This window comes from Macadamia integrifolia, chromosome 7 (genome assembly GCF_013358625.1).
Source record: "Macadamia integrifolia cultivar HAES 741 chromosome 7, SCU_Mint_v3, whole genome shotgun sequence".
NCBI classification, from domain to species: Eukaryota; Viridiplantae; Streptophyta; class Magnoliopsida; order Proteales; family Proteaceae; genus Macadamia; species Macadamia integrifolia.
In genome coordinates, this window is record NC_056563.1 from 16,403,525 (window position 1) to 16,416,889 (window position 13,365).

The 13,365-nt window shown below is 38.4% G+C and overlaps 1 protein-coding gene across 1 annotated transcript; it reads right to left on the bottom strand.

Annotated features, from left to right (window-relative positions):
- Nucleotides 1–6,602, bottom strand: LOC122084475. Its single transcript, XM_042652747.1, has 2 exons — nt 6,544–6,602; nt 1–2,391 (listed from the first exon to the last, which is right to left on the bottom strand). Exon 2 carries the CDS (start codon nt 2,200–2,202, stop codon nt 541–543), a length of 1,662 nt encoding a protein of 553 aa, XP_042508681.1. The 5' UTR covers nt 2,203–2,391; nt 6,544–6,602; the 3' UTR covers nt 1–540.
- Between the last annotated feature and the right edge of the window lie 6,763 nt (nt 6,603–13,365).

Consider the following 13,365-nt stretch of genomic DNA (forward strand, 5'->3'; position numbering starts at 1 on the left):
TAACTAGCGGCCAAGGATGGCCTCCCTTAATAGGCTTAATGATGTGAAAAATTCTCTTTAAGCTCCTTACTCGTTGGAAGGGGATTAAATGTGTGGAGAGCTCAAGACCTTTTATTACCAAGGCTCTGGCACCAAAATGAATGACGGATGACTGATGGGCTCCCTCCCTTTTTTTTTTGAAGAAAATAGGCAAAAGATCACTGCAAGATTCATCATCAAGAGATGGAAATGGGGAGGAGAACAAACAAAATACTCAAAATAAACTATTTCATTAAAAACTGAAACGATTACACCATGTGGAAACTTGATTGGATTGACACAACATCAAAATTAAAAAGAAAAAACTTCTCACACGAAACCGAAAGGGAAAAAAGCTGGAAATACCTAACAACATGACTGACTACCTACAACACCGAAGGACTTGAACCCAGACATGACCAACCCCTCTTTGTCTTCTATAATCATCAGAACTTCTGTACCAAAGAGCTTACTATCATCCATAAATCCTCCTTGATGCCCCAGATGGGCCTACTAGGCTGCTTAAGACTCTGCCCGATCAACCACGCAGTTAAAGAAGATCTCAAAACCTGGTAACTCCTTTCCTGATATTTCATCGAGCCACAGTTCTGAAAACCCAGAGTATGAAGAGTCATGCACTTCCTTAATGAATTGACCATTCGGTTTCTTGAAATAGGGTACCATCTCAAGAGTCTCAGATGCTTCTGATTGATACTTCATAAACTCTCCTTCAACTGTCTTGATCTGTTTGTGCTTCGCGTCCGATTTCACCACATGAACATGCCCCTTGCTCTGGATAGACAAACGCCTAATAAAGATGGTGGGGTCAAATTCTTTCAAATCCTCACCAAGAGCATTGATTGATTGGTGATTTGGAAGAGGATTTTTGGTTACACTAGGTTGTTTAGGTCGAAGCTCAAACTTTTTAGCATCATAAAGGTCCTGTATAGCATGTTTCAAATTGAAACAGTTATCTGTGGTATGTCCTTCTTGGCAATGATAGTGGCAGAATAGGTCTGGATTATACCAACGTGGCTTTGGCTCGGGAATAGGCCTTGGTTGGATCGTAGAAATCAATCCGGCCTTCGCTAATCTGCTAAAAACTGAACTCAGGGATGCACCCAAATTAGCAAACTGCCTCTTAGGTCGATTGGGAGGAGCTGTCCTTTGCTCTAGTGTGAACGGAGCTACCATTGTGGACAATGTTGGTGCCGCAGAAGGGAGAGTAGGCATTATGGCATTGACCCCTGAGCTTTTCTGTTGTGGAGGTCTTCTGCTACTACTGGACTCAGTTGCATACCGATCCACTTTGGGGAGTTCCTCTTGAAAGATGGCATCCTCGACTTGTTGTGCCGCGACTATCAAACCATCGAAGTTGAGGATGGGGAGAGCAAACAAAAACTTTCGGTATGGGTCTCGCAGTCCTCTCACTATCATTCCCACTTGCTCTCTCTCATTGGGCCTATCCCACATCTGAGCCGCTTTGTCCCGAAACCTTTTCAAATAGCTAGTGAACCCTTCGCCTGCTGCTTGCTTTGTTGTTTCCAACTCTCTCCTGGTCAACTCTATCTCTGTATTATAGGAGTATTGGCGAGTAAACGCCTTCATCATGTCGTCCCAAGTGCGGGTTGAGGAAGAATCTAGGGCCATTAGCCAATGGTGAGCAGCACCAGTCAGTGAAAATTGGAAGGCCTGCCCCAGTTGCTCATCCGTGAAGCCTCGGCCTCCCCTCAACTGGCCAATAAAAGATCTTAAGTGAGTACGGGGATCACCCCTACCATCAAACTTTTCAGAGGTCCATTTAAATTTTTCTGGCAACCTAACATGAGGAAAGAAACACAACCCTTCTGTATCAATGATTTGATCTTCAACACCTTTAAGGTTCCTGATCAAGTGTTCAAGGCGACCGACTTTATCCTTCAACTTTTGGTTCTCAAGACTTTCAGACTTTCCCATAGCAGGGCTATTGTCAATCACAACATCATCCTCAACACCTAACACATTGAGGTGAGGAACAACCCTAGGACTATGGAGACGGCTCCGTTGGTCCTGAACTTCTGCCGGTCGAGCACCACCAACCTGAGCTTGCATCATCGCAGTTAAGTTTGCTAACATCTCCTCAATCTTAGTGACACGGGCCTCCATGGAGTCGGGATTTGCTGGTGAAATGTTATCTTGACTCATGGTATCTGTACCCTCTGGGGAAACGGGAAACACTTCTAACGAGGGTTCTGGCGAAAGCCTCACTAGTCTACTTGAATTGGGACCTCTGACCCACAAGGGTAGGGAATGGCTTTCCTGACGAGAAATGGTGCCTCAACTGGGTAGAATATGATGAGAGAGTGAAACTTCGGATTACACTCCTTCTTGGTACTGGAAAATGGACAAAAGAAAGGATGAGATGGTAACAAGTGCATTCTCCTACGTGAGCATAACTAGGGTCAAAGCATACGCAAACAAGGACGACTAGACCAAACAAGAGTCAGCTCAAATGAGAGTGGCATCAACTTAGCGGTAAACCAAAAGGAAGTGCCCCTAAGTTGAAGAGACTCTCAATTGATAGATCAAACAAGGTGGTTCATGTAAGAACTTCCATATAGGCGGATCTACATCGAATCAATCACCGAAAATCGTGGTGGACGAATTTGGGTCCACCATTAACATCGAGATAGCATGTGTGAAACCTTTACCAGGTTGAGACCTATACCACATCGGACTGGTGGTGTTAGCATATAGCCACGGTACCAATCATACGGTGCAGTTGTAAGAATCAACAACTGGTGTAGTTATAAACACTAGCACCTTTAATGTTAATGATAAATCCAATCCTTCTGTTGGTGAATGGTAGATCGAGACGGGTAAAAATGACTACAAGGGGTTCCAACATGAACCGCAAACAATATTACATTAGTTGTGTTGATCCTAGCCATTGGTTCTATGTCCGAGTACATGATGCATGTTGGCTAGGTTTAGGACCGGAAAGGCTACCTTGACAGGACCAATATACCTATCACCCGTATATACGGAATGAATCAGAGGTACGTGGTCCCTTTGATATACCAATAGGGGAATGGCTCGAGCATATCGAACTCAGAGTGTTAACCGATTGTGTCTCTTTGGGCACACCTAAATGTGTGTGATCTCCCTCAAGCACGCAAGGTAACACCCTCGCCGATAAGTTCAGTATTCCAAACCTAAATGGTACGGTATCAAGGGGTGTGATGTAACTGGGGGCGGCCCAAACATATGTAAGGGACCCTGACAGCTACACCACGGGGGTAAATAAGGGTAAGGCATGCTGTGCTCAATGCAAGAAGTGTATGCAAGTGATGAAAAGTGAAAAATAACATGTCAATATACAACAATAAGGTACAAACAAACTATACAAACAATGGTCAATCAAGAGTCTGACATCCCCAGTGGAGTCGCCACTGTAGGAACCATGGACCTCCGCCCCCGCCGCGGGATCGTGATACTGCACGTAGCGCGTGTACACACGCTCTAGGGTTCAACCCTAATGAGATGAGATAGTATCCCCTGGTCGTCAAATGCCAAGGGGGGGATACACGCTATGGGTAAAAGGGAGTCGCCACCTAGAAGAGGGTCTAGGACCATAAATGTCTCCCCCAATCAAGGGAGAGAGACTAATGACTCTGATGGATAAGGCTAGTTTGCACCAAGATTCTGGGTAAGTGTCAAGTGACAGACTGGGAAGGTGTTAGGCACCCAGTCTGCCCGACCCGAAAGCCGGTCTCTTTTTGTTTGACCAAAGTTTGTTTGTACCCTACTAACTAGTCCTAAATCTAGGTCACTGAAAACCCTAAACTAGGTATCTAAGCATGACATGTGAAAACCCTAAACCAAATGTCTAAATTATGCTAGCTAGGTTATGATGCAAATAATGAAATGATTACACTAATTAAATAAGCCTAAATGATTTAATTAATGTATTATGAGTCTTAGATTAAGCTAATGAAATAAGCCTAAACCTAGGATTAGTTTAGCAACTTATGAAACCCTAAATTAAACTAATTCGATTAATTGAGTCTAACCTAGATGGATGATTAATGAATTTATGAAATCCTAAATTGAATCAGTTAAAATGGTTAATCCTAATCCTTAGTAATTTGTGAAATAAATTATTGCAATCCTACTTAATCTAATTGGTAAAAATATTTTTAAATTAAATGGGGCCTAATTAAATTAGAAAAGTTAAATGGGCTAATTAAATGAATGCATTTTTTCTAATCTACCTAATCTAGTATAGGAGGATTAAACTAAACCTAAGGTTTAATTAAATTAATTATGAAACCTAATTGGGCTAATTATGTCTACTTTAAGCTAATCCTAAGATGAGTTAAACATTTTTCAAAACCCTAGTTAATCTAATGAGAAGAGAATCTTTTAACTAATTAATCTAGTTAATTATCCTACATTAAATAACTAATTAGTTGATTGATTAAAATAAACAAACCCCTAGAAGGAAAAAGATTGGTAATTACACAAGTTTAATAAATTGAATTGAATGAAGAAATCAAATGCAATGATTTAAAAAGCTAAATTAACAAACCACAATTAAATAAATAACAGTTGAAATTACTAATTACATTAACTAAGTTACTTTAATTAATCTAAATTAATACTACGCTAATGCAAGTGAAAGTTGGAGTACAAAAAATAGGAGATAGTAGGAAAACCTAAATCCCCAATACGCACCTAATGCTACGAGCCGGTTTGAGGGGCCAGCCACGCCCGTCCTAAACTAAACACGCCCTAAACTACGTCCCATATATCCATTTGCTGATTCAAAACCCTATCTTAACAGAAATTAGTGAAACCCCATGGTTATTATATGATTCAAAAATAATGAGCAAAACCCAATCGGTTTCAGCCCTCGATCCTAAGGGGCTGGATTAGAGTGACCCTAGGACTCCATATGGAATCCCCTAAAAATATTAATTGAAACACGGAGAATTAATTAAAACGCAGCGAAGGCAAAAGTGAAATGGGAGAAATGTCACACAATGATAGGGGTTGGGAGCATATTACAATTTGAATTACAAAGATAAATAAATAAAATGAAATGAATAAACAAAAGAAAATGAACACAAGAAAAAGAAAATAAAATAAAAAAGAGATAGAGAAGGAGATGGGGTTTCGGCCATAGTAAAAGAGAAAAGAAGAGGGGAAGAAGAAGAAGAAAAAGAAGAAGAAGAAGGAGAAGAGGGGACTGGTTTTCTACTACAGGGAAGAAGAAGAAGAAAGGAAGAAGGATGCTGCTGGATTTAGCTACAGTGAAGAGAAGAAAAAGAAGAAGAGAGAAAAGGGAAGAGAATAGATGGAGATGGAATGTGCGGTTCAGGTTTCAAAGGAACAAAAGAAGGGAGAGAGCAAGGGTTCGGTGGCTGCTGTTTAAGGGTTCCAACGGTGGCAGGGAAAGAAGAGGAGGAAAAGAAGAAGAAGGAGAAGGGAGTGAGTGCATTAGTCCTCCACTTCAACACTGATAGTAGGAGAAGCTCCATTTTTCGAATCGTTTTTGGTTGGAAGATCAGCTTTCCTTCTATCACCTGTAAATCTCCAGACATTGGAACATTGGTTTCTTCCATTTTTGCCGCCACAGACAAGAAAGATACAGACAACAGCTGGTACTTCTATGACTCCTTATTGTTAAGATCGTTACTCCCACGCAGAAGCTCATACTCAGATAAGAACCGATCCAGGTAATTAACGGCTAAACAAGCAGTCAATGGCTCGAAGCTATAATGGCGATAAACCTTGTAAATCCAATCAACTGAGTCATTACGAGCTGAGACATCGAGGTCCCCGGATTGAAGCCTCGCCAAATAATCATCTCTGGGCAGGGGATTCGATTGGTGCTGGTTCAGCAGTGAAGAAGAAGGGAAAAAGAAGAAGAATAAGAAAGGAGGATAAAGGTGCGGCTGGTTCGGTTGCTGCCAGTTACAGCAGCAGGGAAGGAAAAGAGAAAGAAAAAGAAGAAGAAGAAGAAGAAGAAGAAGAAGAAGAAGAAGAGAGGGGTTCGGTTGCTGCCAGTTACAGTAGCAGGGAAGGAAAAGAGAAAGAAAAAGAAGAAGAAGAAGAAAAGAAGGGGAAGTTGAGTGTTCGGTTGCTGCCGGTTGGGTGTTGCAGCAGCAGGGAAGGAAAAGAGAAAGAAAAAGAAGAAGAAGAAGAAGAAGAAAAGAAAAGAAAAGAAGAAGAAAAGGAAGATTAGGTTATATGAAAAATTCTGATCCGAGGGTCCAGATTAAAAGAACAAAAGTAACTTAAAAACTAAACCAAATAAAGGTAAACATGTAAAAAAAACAATTAAACTTAACTAAGCTAAAAGAATCAATTAAACCTGAATATTTTTAATCGGATCGGAATAAATCAATTTACATCTGATAAACCGCATTAAACCAAATTGAGACTAATTAAACATAATTAATCTAAACAAATCAAATATTAATAAATTAGAAATTAATCTATTAAATTAGATAAACTAGTTCTAATAGAAAAGAAAAATACCTTAAACCGGCTTTAATCAAGAAACAAGGGGAGATAACCCTTGTGCTTCAAGACCAAAATCGAACCGAACCGGGCTAAGTCTCTCGGCTCAAGGAAGGATTAATGTATTAAACTTTTAAACTTGGAGAATGTTTGATTTTAGAGGGAATTAGCAAAAACCATATTCCTTCTCCCAAATCATTTTTTTCAATTTTTCCTCTCCCTCTGGTAGAGGGGAAGGGCTATTCTTATAGCCTTGGGACTTGGGACAATTCTCTCAAATTTCCGATGTGGGACTAAAAAACTAGAGAGAATTGTCCCAAAAGGCTTGCTTTTGGACAAAGGGGTTTGGGCGCCACGTGGCACCCTTTGATTGCTCGGAATGGAATCTAATACTGAACTTTGGAGTCAACTTTCGGGGGTCATATCTTTCAAACCGTTTGTCGGAATTCGACGTGTAATATGTCGTTAGAAAGCTCAGTCCGAGCACTATCCAATGATGTGAGACACGATTGTAGTCTCGATCGGGAACCTTTACAAAAATATGCATAAAGTAGGGACCCGGATCATATAATGAAAGAGAGAATCGGGCGTCGATTCGCATAGTTCTCGCATCAAAGTGTAATGTCCGACTTGAGGAGGCAAACAACAATAATCCACAACATCAAATTCTAATTTTTGAAAACATTTTCTCTTGAAAGTTTATAAGAAAAATTTGTCATTTTCTACTCTAAGTTTGAAAATTCTCCAAGTATAAAATGTCCAACATGTAATCCTTCATATTATCATCATTGCCGGGGGGTGACAAAATTCGGTGTCTACAGCCTCGTGCCCTAACCTCAAATTAAATTTTTTCTCATATTTGGTAGATAGTTCTAGAATGCTTAGCCTAGTTCCTAAGGTTCCACTCAATCCAAATATGATAGATGGTAGCTCCAAAACAATCTTGCCAATTGAGTCTAAAAAGGACTTCCCTTCAAGCTTTGTCCTAATCCACCTCCACTCAACCTCAAGGTCCCCAATCCTCCAATTGGCAAACCAACATTTACACAAAATCCCTCCCCTCAGTTCAAAGTCGCTTTGAGAAAGGTTAGAGAAAGAATAAATGATCCATATCCTCTACTGCATTCCAACAAAAATAGTAAGAGGATAGGAAGGGAACATGTCTCTCTTGGAGAAAGGCTTGAGTTAAAAGAGACATAGTCATGACTCTCCACACAATGCAGAAGTATGGAAACAAACTGACCATATATTGTAGTAGCCTATTAGTTTTGTGGTTCTATTCATGAAAAGTGAGAAGTTGGAGGTTGTCAGTCTGTATCAACAAACCTAATTGATAAATACTTTTTATGGGGACTAATAAATTATCGGACAAAAAAGTGTATATCACCATTTTTAGAATTTATCATTATAATATTAAACAATGTACAATGGAAAACTTGAAGATCTTTATAATTATAGCTACTCCATCAACACAAATAAATCTCAGTATTTTTTTTTTAGGGAAAAAGAAAGTTGCATGGTTGTGTAGTTCTTGTCCTCCCCGGACCTCGCACATACGGGAGCCTCATGCACCGGGTACCCTTTTTTATTTTTTTTTAAGTTGCATGGTTGTGTGGCACCCATGCCTAGAGAGGAGGGGTGCAAAATTATTGCCCCAAAATCCCATTGATGTTGATGTTCATGCTTGGGCTCTCATCAACCCCCGTCATGGTGCAAAGCCACACGACTAAGGCCATCTTATGCCCTCTCTTTTAACAGAGTTTTCTTTCACCCATATGGAAGCGAGAATCTTTTTAGCCACATGATCTAACCCTCTTCAAATGAGAAATGATACTTTGGACCTCTTGTCATTGGGAATAAAATCACCATGGATGAAAAGATTTTTTGTTGAGATGAGGTGACAAAAAACTTTCTTCATTTTTTCTCTATGGAAAAATGAATCTTACCATGACAAAAACTTTCTTCTAATAGAGCTTATGTAGAGAGTATGTGCAAATGTTAGGACCAGGACAATCCCTTGTCATTTGGTATAACATAATGTCGAGTGCCATGAGGTGACCATAAATTTTTGCCAATTTTTTAATGAAAAATGAAACCTACTATATTTTAGAAAACACAATGTGCATTCGTACTTTCTTTTGACATGGCTTGCAAAGGGAGTATTCGCAAATGTTAGGACTAAGACAATCCCTTGCCATTTGGCATAACATTTAGGTAGAGCGCTTGATGCTAATGATGGAGTGTAGACTAATGAAAACACATGCAAAGGCTGCCCGCAGCACCAGTTTCCTTTTTTCATGTCCATCTTCACCGTGCAACACAAAAAATCAGCTTAAATAACGGCACCCACTAACCTAAAAGCCTGAGCTTAAGGGTAAAGAGCTCTTCAAAGGTCATAAGTCCAACAATCACAAACTACATGAGTCATGTAGGACTAAAACTCTACTCCTGACCATGGAGTGTACTCACTACATCAACTCCTCCCAACTTTGGGCTATGGGTCCTTGTGTGGCTAATGCTCAGACACCCTGCTCTGATACCATTTTATGGGATTCAATCCAAAATCCCAAGCTTCAGGTTGGAGAGGCCCTTCCAAAATCATAAGCCCAATAGCTGCACATTACCTGATTAATAAAAAAGAGTAACACAATGCATGAGGCTCCCGCTATTGCAAGGTCTAGGAGGCACACATATGTACATAGCCTTACTTCTTGCACTCTACCCGACTAATGTAGGACTAAAATCCTTCACATTTTTCACAATGAAGTGCACTTACTATATCACTAAGCTATTCAAATAAATGCTCCCCATTATCTCATATTAGAGAGTAACTATAAGAAATCTACTTGGGTTAAAATGGTTTTGAGGCTTATATGATGCTTTCTATGGAAGAGAATAAAAGTTCAAATAAATTATTATAGCTAAATCAAATTTGCATATGGATCCATCCAATATTTAAGAGGAGCAAATACAAATATTATCAAGTCTCATTCTGGTGCCTTGTGAGCACTTCAGTGGCTAAAACAAAAGGAAAACTACAGGGAAAGAAGAAAATTCCAGCATATAACTTCATAGTGAAGTCTAGTTAGCGTGCAAAAATATAAATAAGACAAGACTACATGAGATTCACATACAACACCAACACCAGGTTTCTGTTGCATTTATGAGCAAAGAAACATTTTTCATTATTATTTCACATTAAAGGACCGTTTTCAATCTTCACCACTCCGACCTCACATAGGTGGGACCAGCACTAGGTAATATTATTTTCACATGAAAGGACAACTTGCAATGAAATCACTGGATCACTCATAGTGACATGACCATCTCTACTCTCACATGCATCACACGCCCATATATAAAGTATTGAATTCATTGGCATCTCCATTTCTACAAGCTCCATCTCCAGCCGCCTAGAAGCATTTGAATCTATGACACTGCAGAAAACACTCTGGAAAGATAATTCAACTCGTAAATGATTTACTAGCCAGCCAAAAAAATCTGCATTGACATTGCAATTCAGTGATCCAGCTCAAGGTCTCAATAAGGCACATTGACTACCCATATGGCAAGGCACTCAAAACTGACCTACTAGGCTTGGCTTGCTAGCTTGTGAGACCATGTCCAAGATTTGATGGCAAATGTTGGAGTTCTCTCTTACGATCCTTGCATTTGAACAGAGGATCTTTCACATGGAGTCAGTGACTCTGACTACTGAAGCATAATAGATCTTTGGCAATGTGTAAGAACAACATATATTGCAAATACTCGCACTAAAACCAAGTACAGTTATGAATCATAAGATTAATTATAGTGATTAATTATATCGACTGAGCTTAATAGTCTAATATTATTAACATTCCTCATTCTCTTGGGTGGGAGGTAGTTAACTCACTAACATATAATCATAACAAGCATTAAGTATTATTTTGATGGCATCCTATCACAATCTTCCCACATTGATTTCAAAAGAGGATTGATGTGAGTTGAAATGATCCTAGGTTTTTCACTTTCTAAGACGATTAATGAAACTAAGTTCTTATAAGTCCGTGTAAACAAAAGACATATAACCCAAGGTGCTCCCGGCCCTTGAATCTACGCTACACGCAAGGAATGAAATTTGTGAATAAACTTTGCATCTTCTTAGCTTTCAAAGGAGATTTTCGCAAGCTTAAGTATTCAATTCGAGTGTTCTACCTCGAAGCCGAAGGTGGAAAAGGGTTTCAAACTGTTCTCTAATATACACCCCTGGTCGTAGGATTTAGCAACATCAGGTGGTTTTTACTTTTGGGTTTGTCTAGTTGTAACCTATGTAGGTTACAAAAGGCTTGTAACCCACTTTTAGTTACCAAAAAGTCCTATAATGTGAAATAAATGATTAGTTCAAAGTAATTTCATGTGTTTATATTCCCAATAAAAACTTAAAAGTTGCTGCACCACTTTTTATGACAAAGTGTTTAAAAAAGGATAGAAATGGAATTTTATCCTCAATCAGACCTATCACTACGTTTGAAATCTAAAATCTCAATTCCTTATCTCTCTAAAGTCCAACATGGGATTGAAAAAAAAAAATTATACTAACCGTTGGGTGATTGGGTCTATTGCTTTGAGTAAGGGTGTCCATTTTCAGTCCGAGCGGGTTAGACTAATCAAGAGAAACGTGAAACAAACCTTTATCGATTTGAGTTTTTATCAAATCGGTAAAAAATCAAATTGGACCATATCAAGCAAATCGAAATCGTAAAAAACCTTATAACAACGTTAAAAAATTACTAAAAGAGAACATATTACCTACAAGAGGCTATTAAGTCAACTCAATAAAAATCGAATCAGTCTGAATTGAAATTGAACTTTGATTTCAGTTTGGCCTAATACTAGATAAAATCTAGATCAAAATGACTAAAATCGAAATTGGATCGAATCAATCACAAAAACCTTATAATCAGCCATTCTAAAACAGCCTGGATAGGTATTACTATGGTCGATTTGGATCGAAATTGGTTTATTCAACCAATGATTTTAAACTCGAAATTGAGTATCAAAACAATCCCTCTAGTGATTCCAATTCTGAATTGACCATTCTAGAACTGCCGAAGTTGGATAGTTCACGACCAATTCTAATCCAAATCGGCTAATACCAGAATTTTAACTCAAAATCAAAGAGTAAATTGGTCCCTAATGAGTCTAGTCTAGATCAGATCCGAATCAATCACAAAAATGCTAGAATTGACACTAAATTCTAAAAACCAATAACCCAATCCCAAAAATCCTAGATATGCCATTCTATAATAATCGGAATTGGGGTTGATCCGAACCAGCCAAATCAACTAGGGATTTTAAACTTGGAATTGGAGATCGAATTGATCATGGTTTCAAGTATTGGTTTGGGATCAATCGTATCAGCTGAGACCGATCCTTGATCTAGATCATTTCAGGGGTAAAATAGGTAAAAAGTAGTACCTTTTATAAAAATAAGGGGTAAAATAGGCCAATACCCACTGATCCCATCCGATCCGAATTGATATTGAATCGGCATCAGCAGAGACCGATACTGATACCATCCCCTACATCCTTGGAACTAATTCCTATAAATTTTGATCCAAATCGAATCAAAATCAGACCCAAAAATAACCCTAGAATCCTTCAAATCTTAAGACCCACGATCTAGTCCTATAAACCTTATAATCGATTTTAAACACGGTATCAGAGATCAAATCAATAGCTGCCAATATCAATCCAAATCCAAATCAAATTGGAATTGATCAAAATCAATCCCAAATCCCTTAGAATCAACTTATAAAATATATTATAATTACAAAATTTCACATGTCATCATTATAGTAGTATCAAGCTTACGATATTGCTTTACCAAAAAAAAAAAAAAAAGCCTACAATATTGCCATTTGTCATCTTCTTGAATTTTTCTTTTCTTGAAAACACTAGCATGTTTAATACAATTGATTTCTTTGAAGAGAGAGAGAGAGAGAGAGATGATTAGAACTATCTTACTGACCTCATCTCTAATGCATAACAATAGAAATTATTGCAATACAATTGATACATGAATTTTTGGAAAGAGGATTTATTTTCTAAACTTCAAAAAACAAAAATGAAGTCCACCAGAAGTTTTAAACTCTAAAACCCAGAAAAGCATTGGACACGCCGAGAAGAAAGATAGTCTTTACCTGACTCACTGGAGATGATCTCGCCGAATTTTATGCTACAAAAACCAGCCAAGGTAATAGAAAGACTCGAGAGGAGGAAGACGATCAGTTGGGGCGAGGGGTTGTTCGGGTTATTTGGGAAGAGTGTATTCATTCTCAAAATTCTCCCTCATTTTGCCGTTTAAATCAAAGTAACGATTCAAAAAGTTGAGGTTGAATTTACTTTTGTTAACTTTAAAAGCAATCACAAAATGATAAAATAATGAAAACACAGTAATTTACTTTTTTGACCTTAAAAATAATCACAAAATGACAAAATAATAGAAACACGGTAATTTACGTTACGAGGGTTTTGTAACCGGGTGGATTACATTTAGACATACCCTTTACTTTTTATGCATTACGTGCATCTTAGGCTTGTACTGTAACATTCTAAAAAATCAATTCTGTTGTTTTTTTATTTTTTGGAACAGAAATAGAGTAAAAGTTGTATGGTGAGTCCGGTTCAATTTATTGTTTTTTTGTAATGAACCGGCATTTTTTAAGTTTTAGAATTCATTTTTTGAAGCATGAAAACCAAGCTTCTCACGATCAGAACCTATTCTGCTCAAAAGGCGCAGAATGGAAACTCCGACTTAAGTACGAAAGGGCAAAATCGAAATTTGTCCTTAAAACA

Coding starts and splice junctions, on each gene's coding strand:
- LOC122084475 (XM_042652747.1), bottom strand. CDS start 2,202: ATGAGTCAAGATAACATTTCACCAGCAAATCCCGACTCCATGGAGGCC.